General features: G+C 40.8%; 1 protein-coding gene across 1 annotated transcript; it reads left to right on the plus strand.

The window, feature by feature from the left end:
• The first annotated feature begins 4079 nt into the window (after positions 1-4079).
• LOC138893873 (uncharacterized) lies at positions 4080-4607 on the plus strand. The gene has a single exon (XM_070178540.1). The coding sequence runs from the start codon at positions 4080-4082 to the stop codon at positions 4605-4607; it is 528 nt and encodes a 175-aa protein (XP_070034641.1).
• Positions 4608-7675: the final 3068 nt, after the last annotated feature.

A 7675-nucleotide genomic window follows, 5' to 3' on the forward strand; every position in this document is an offset into this window, starting at 1 on the left:
GACCATTGATACAAATCATCAACGGTCCATAATTAACTGTAATTTCTCCTTAATTTTTAATCTCCCATCATTTTATCTCCACCGTTGGATCTAAATAATCCAACGGCTCCCGTTTATTTCCATTAAACATCTTCTATTTCTTTTTATCCCCAAAAATCCGAAGTCGTTGATCAAAGAATGGCTCCCATCCCATCTCTCATTTTAGTTAACCAACCCCTTCCCAAACCCTAATCATTTATTCGAAGACCGGCCTCCCTTTCTCTCACCTTCCTATCTCTTTCCTCTCTTCTCCACAGACCCCATCAGTCTCTGAAGGTCACTCAAAATCAACCAAAACTTCACCATGTTCCTCTGTCAACCGTGAATATCACTGATCTTACCCTTTTTCATCACCCAATTCGAATCTCAAACCCCCAAACCCTAGACCTAAGCGTGAAAGAGTAAAAATATAATCATTTTCTCCTCAACTCGTTCAAAATTGGTCGCATGTAGCTGTGAATTCACAAAAATCTCGACTATATCTTGATAATCGATGGTCCAGAGGTCAAACACAATAACCTCTGGACATGGGATTTGACCGATGGTCCTTTGGCTTGCAACGTCCGATTTTCTTCATCATTTCGAAAGGTAAAACTTCACTCTGATTTCCCATCTTTTCCTCCCCCTTCTTGCTATCATCGGCTTTCAATCGTCATATTCCACTACCTCTTTGAATTCAAATAAATCCTAAAGGCTCTGATGGCCACTATAAATAGAGACTTTAATGCTCTCACCTAACAGGAACTACCTAAAAACCTAATAAATACTATCTGTTTAAATACTCTAATTTCTTCTCTAATTTCACTTCTGCTTGAGTTCCACCACTGCGAGTTGATTCTGAAATTGGGTCATGTTTGTCGTGTAGTTCTGTTTATTTGATGTTTCTGTTAGTTACTTGACCATTCTTCTTTGTGATATCAGTAAACATGCGATTTTCTTATTGTAATCTGCCCCTTTGTGTTACTCTTGTCTTAATCAAATGATGATTTCCTGATAATTATGTTTACCCCTGTGTTGTTGTTGAATCAATACATCATGATGGTCGTTGGATTCTGTTTTTCATGCTTAACTAATTGAGATGATTTTTTACATTATTGTTATCTTTATGGACAGTTCTATTAACTCCTCATGTTGGTTGAATTAAACTCCGTGTTAGTGGCCATATGTGGATTATACTCTGTTTATTGAGAGATACCTATATTTATATTGTCATGTTGATTAAGCTGACTGAATAATGCTCTTATATGGTTCTGTCTAGCTAAGATAATATGGTTTATGTTAGCAAGCATGTGTTTACCATGAAAACTTGAATAAAAAGGGAACTGTGTGGTAAACTTTGTTGGCATGATTACTTTCAAGTTCAATAATGATCATGTTCGCCTGCCTAAAATGATAACATGCTATCACTTGCTTGTCTTGCCTTAGAAAACTGAAAAATGAGTGTTTCTCTTATTATCTCATGATATCACTTGGTAACACTTTCTACAAGATTCTCACTTATGAACTTGAGCATTGCTGGTCCGGATAACTTGAAAGTTTTGATGGAATGTTGTTAATCTTCAAATGTGCATCATCATGATTAGATGTCATGCCTGTTAGGTTTAAATAAGACTGAAGTTAATTTTCCTATTCATGCTAATGTTTCTATTGTCCTAATTGATTGGTATGACCCCTTAGGCATTCTGAGTGAAGCATTAGCATAGTTGCTTAATGTAGTAATGTTCCAACTATGTGCCTATTTGCTTGTTGTGGAGGAAATTGTGCTGAAAGCTGTTTTGATGTTCCATTACTTACTCTGACGATATGAACCTACTTAAAAAGAATTCAGTTTGGTTCGATTATTAAAAGACATCAGATCTTTAATAAGTTAGTGAATGAATGTATATATTTGTTGGATAATTACTCTGTATCCAAAACACTTAGAATGACTTTCCTGAATATTGAAGTTGTTTACAGCATAGTAAACATGCTTATAGAAATACATAATCAGTCATATGTCCATGTAGTTTTTTTTGGTTAAACTTATTTATAGCAGTGATTTTTGGGAAGGTTGTATAGATATTCTAATATATGGAGTGGTTTTGCATAACTCCCTAAGCCCCCTTGGAACTGCTTTAAGGATCTACATGTGATGACTTGTCTTTATGTGCTGTGATCATAGTCTAAGCATGTACCAGTTCTTGTACTCCAGGGATGACTCCAAATTCTTTACATAACTGTTTGTTTTAAGTTGTTAGTGCTCTTTGTGTGATTGAATTTTTCTGAAACATGTTATGCCTAGACGAGATTGAGATGCTATACTTCTGCTAGTTTGTTCTATGTGGACTTTGTGGACTGCCTGGGTACATGTTTGAGTTGAAATCTCATTTGTGTCTAAACCTCTAAAGAGGAGTGAGGTTCGGTACTTAAGGATGATTGGTGTGTTCTTGACTTTATTTTTGAGGAACCCCTCCCTAACATAAGCATTGTTCGGGGTCCAAGAGGCCCTCGTGAACTCTAAGTATCAGGGGTCCATAGGGGAATCTCATGAGTAAATAAGGTTCACCCTATGCCCATAAGTGCTTACCTTAACTAATCTTCATGGGAATAGCATAAATGCAATTTGATTTAGGTTATTGTGTATGGTCAAAACCAGTTCTCAGTCATAAAGACTGGTCGAGACAATGACGTTTCAATCGAAGGGTAACCACACGACATGCTCGGACGAATTCCGAAGTAGGGGCATCGAGTTTCGAACTATAAGACCAATCGACGGCAAAACTCGATATCGTTATCGAGCCCGTGTCCAAATCGAACTACGGGGAAACACCGATTGACACAGGCCCCGAATATCGATGCCCAAGGTAGAATCGAGCTCGAACCAAGACTGGGGGTTCGATCTAACACCGAGCTCGAGCCCGTGCTAAGCTCGCTGACAAGAGCCGTTACAACCGCACCGAGGGAGAGAATCTTGGCAGGAATCAAGGCAGAGACAAACCATCATGGGTCCTCCACTATATGTATTATTTTATTATGTTGTTATAGATAAAGCAGTGATCCTCTACTATAAAAAGGGAGATGGACTGCAATAGACAGGGCTCCGGGAAGAGACATGGAGATTTCATTGTGCTTGTTTTCTTTAACTTATTCAGTCTTCCTGTTCATTATTCCCACTTTATAGTGAAAATACCTGTATTATCATTTTGTATCAAAGGAATTTGCATACCCTTAGAACCGCATCTAAATTTAACGTTATCTGATTTTTCGGGTAAATAGTTTGGCGCCCATCGTGGGGCTAAGGGTAGCAGTGATCGTTTGATATAAACCTAAAGTACACGCCAGTTTGCAACTTCAAATCAGCAATGGCTTCACCTATCGACCACGAAGCCGGCCTTCAAGATGAAACCAACAACTTGGCGCCCGGGGCCGAAAGGTCATTCGATGAAGGCGCTGAGGCTCGTATCGAAGCACCCGAAATTCGATCCCAAGTATCATTGGATGTCAATTCACAAATAGCTCTTGAGGGGAATCAGCATTCCGAATCGGAAAGAAGCATTCAGGGCGGTACTCGATCCGTAGCTCGAGACGCCCATAACGAGGAGGAGATCGGAGTCAGCTTACGGATGATCTTCGAGATGTTACAAGCCCAACAAATAGCGATAGCTCAGTTGCATAGCCAAACTCAGGTGCAAAGCAGGCCGGAGCCCAATCCGCTTCGAGATGTCACCCACAGAACGGAACCAGCCATAGAGAAGCCAAATGAGCAAGAATCGGGGACTACTCCCGAAATTACTAAATTGCTCGAGGAACTCACAAAACGAGTCTAAACCAACGATAAAAAAGTAGAAACATATAATTTCAGGGTCGACCAGATCCCGGGGGCTCCACCAATGATAAAAGGGCTAGATTCGAAAAAATTCATTCAAAAGCCTTTTCCCTCTAGTGCAGCCCCAAAACCAATCCTCAAAAAATTCCGTATGCCCGAAATACCCAAATATAACGGAACGACCGGCCCCAACGAGCACGTCACTTCTTACACGTGTGACATCAAGGGCAATGACATGGAAGATGATGAGATCGAATCTGTATTATTAAAAATATTCAGTGAAACCCTGTCAAAGGGAGCAATGATATGGTATCATAATTTACCATCTAACTCCATTGATTCTTTTGCTATGCTTGCAGATTACTTCCTAAAAGCTCATGCCGGAGCCATAAAGGTCGAAACCAGAAAGTCGGACTTGTTCAAGATAATACAAAAGGATAACGAGATGCTAAGGGAGTTCGTAGCTCGTTTTCAAATAGAACGAATGGATCTTCCACCAGTCACAGACGATTGGGTTGTTCAAGCTTTCACTCAAGGTCTAAATGAGCGGAGCTCGACGGCTTCGCCGCGGGTGAAGCAAAATCTGATCGAGTACCCAGCTATTGCTTGGACCGATGTGCACAATCGATATCAATCCAAAATAAGAGTCGAAGATGACCAGTTGACTTCTACGTCCATTATGAAAAAGCAAAAGTCGACCAGAGATCGATACCAGCCATATAGTGGAAACGATACTACTACTGAGTATTCGAGTCCTCTTTAAAATCAACCTCGTACACAGGGGGGCTTTATCATTGAACGCATCTGTGACGATTATCAAGTTCGGTGCAAAGGAAGTTACTTCGTTATTTCATGACAAACAGTGTCTCAAAGGGAAACGTTGTAAGGTCCAAACGGTCAAAACGAACCATGCTTATATAGTTGGCCCGAGCCCTGAAGCAAAACATGAACCCATGTGTAATGACCTGCAAAGAAAGCTCTCTTCTTTACCGATATTCTATGTTCAAGATTTATTATGCAAACAGGATCGAGTTCGAATCATTCGCTCGATTGCCAAGCCTACGGGCTACCTTTATTTCGAGTTCGAGCAATCACTCACTCGACCATTACGCCTAAGGGCTACATTGCATCGAGTTTGAATCATTCCCTCGATTGCCAAGCCTACGGGCTACCTTTATTTCGAGTTCGAGCAATCACTCACTCGACCATTAAGCCCACGGGATACTTTGACTATTACACCTACGGGATACATTGCATCGAGTTCGAATCATTCGCTCGACTGGCAAGCCTACGGGCTACCTTTATTTAGAGTTCGAGCAATCACTCACTCGACCATTACGCCTACGGGCTACATTGCATCGAGTTCAAATCATTCGCTCGATTTCCAAGCCTACGGGCTACCTTTATTTCGAGTTCGACAATCACTCACTCGACCATTAAGCCTACGGGATACTTTGACTATTACGCCTACGGGCTACATTGCATCGAGTTTGAATCATTCGCTCGACTGCCAAGCCTACGGGCTACCTTTATTTTGAGTTCGAGCAATCACTCACTCGACCATTATGCCTACGGGCTATATTGCATCAAGTTCGAATAATTCGCTCGATTGCCAAGCCTATGGGCTACCTTTATTTCGAGTTCGAACAATCACTCACTCGACCATTAAGCCTACGGGATACTTTGACTATTACGCCTACGGGCTACATTGCATCGAGTTCGAATCATTCGCTCGACTGCCAAGCCTACGGGCTACCTTTATTTCGAGTTCGAGCAATCACTCACTTGACTATTACGCCTACGGACTACATTGCATTGAGTTCGAATCATTCGCTCGATTGCCAAGCCTACGGGCTACCTTTATTTCTAGTTCGAGCAATCACTCACTTGACCATTACGAGTCACTCTTCTTAGTGAGGCTCTGAACCTTGGCATCATGCTCCTCCCTGATTCGGAGAAAAGCCTCGTAATGCAACATCGAAGCCTGCAAACAAAAGGAGAAACATTAGAATTACCTACAACTCTGTGTAAAAGAAGTGGCAAAAATGCCATCAGAAGTTACCCGATTCAAAGCATGTTTGGCCTCGTTGAAAAGATAGGAAGCCCCTTCGTATTCCTCACTGATTGATCTTTTCCAATCACCAAGGACCGGAGGTAACTGGAAATTCCCACAGGGGAGAAAAAATTCGGGTATCCTCGATAAAATCGGGGACTATAAAGACGCATAAGATGATCGAGCATTACATACGTCATGGTCGGGGTCGATAGAAACATCAGCATAAACTTGATCGAGTCGCAGGGAAATCATATCGTTCCTCGCCACATCCTTTCCGAGAAATGAGGAGACTATCTGTGTACGGTCAAAATTGGTTCTCAGTCATAAAGACTGGTCGAAACAATGACGTTTCAATCGAAGGGTATCCACACGACAAGCTCAGACGAATTCTGAAGTAGGGGTGTCGAGCTTCGAACTATAAGACCAATCGACGGCAAAACTCGATATCGTTATCGAGCCCGTGTCCAAATCAGACTACGGGGCAACACCGATCGACACAGGCCCCGAATATAGATTCCCCAAGGCAGAATCGAGCTCGAACCAAGACTGGGGGTTCGATCTAACATTGAGCTCGAGCCAGTGCTAAGCTCGCAGACAAGAGCCGTTACAACCGAACCGAGGGAGAGAATCTTGGCGTGAATCAAGGAAGAGACAAACCATCATGGGTCCTCCACTATATGTATTATTTGATTATGTTGTTATAGATAAAGTAGTGATCCTCTACTATAAAAAGGGAGATAGACTACAATAGACAGGGCTCCGGGAAGAGACATGGAGATTTCATTGTGCTTGTTTTCTTTAACTCATTCAATCTTCCTGTTCATTATTCCCACTTTATAGCGAAAATACCTGTATTGTCATTTTGTATCAAAGGAATTTGCATACTCTTAGAACCGCATCTAAATTTAACGTTATCCGATTTTTCGGGTAAACAGTTATATTTCCTCATATCTCGTTCATATTATTATAAACTTTATCTTACTTTAATTTTTATTATTATTTTGCATATGCTAATTAATTCTTTCTCTTTTCCATTGCATGACTTATTGGGCCTGCTGTTTTCATTGAGAACTTTGGTCCAAGTTTAGAGCCTAGCTGGGCCTGACTAATTTGTCAGCCCAATATGTGAGTCCAGCCTTACTTCCCTTTATCTAAAATAATTGTTGTTGTTATTGTTTTTTGCCATTTTCTGTGTATATGTCTTCGAAGTACTAACACTATTATTAGATATTCATTGTCATCTTAATTGTTTAGGAAAATATTATGCAAACCAAATCTTATAGGTAAAAGGTAACTTTGATCATAAAGTTTATTGGCTTTAACAACCTTTACATTTTTGAATCTAAATATTTTAGGTTGAATATGTGTTCCTAAGGTGGATGGTTTGAGAGAGTTGATTATTGAGGAGGCTCACAGTTCGCAGTATTCTATTCACCCAGGTGCTATAAATACGTATCGCGATTTGAAGCAGCATTATTGGTGGAGAAGTATAAATAAGGACATTGTTGAGCATGTTGCGCAGTTTTTGACTTGTCAGGAGGTCAAGTATGAGGATCAGAGACCGAGTGGTTTGCTTCAGAAGTTAGATATATCGTAGTGGAAGTGGGAGCATATCACTATAAATTTTGTGGTTGGGTTACCACAGACCTTGAGGAGATTTGATGATATGTCGGTTATTGTGGACAGACTGACCAAGACTACACATTTTATTCCGGTCATGACTTCCTTCACTTCTGAGCAGTTGGTTTGAATTTATCTTTGAGAGATTGTTCGCC

The sequence above is a fragment of the Nicotiana tomentosiformis genome, chromosome 6 (genome assembly GCF_000390325.3).
Source record: "Nicotiana tomentosiformis chromosome 6, ASM39032v3, whole genome shotgun sequence".
Classification (NCBI taxonomy): Eukaryota; Viridiplantae; Streptophyta; class Magnoliopsida; order Solanales; family Solanaceae; genus Nicotiana; species Nicotiana tomentosiformis.

Coding starts and splice junctions, on each gene's coding strand:
- LOC138893873 (XM_070178540.1), top strand. CDS start 4,080: ATGGAAGATGATGAGATCGAATCTGTATTATTAAAAATATTCAGTGAA.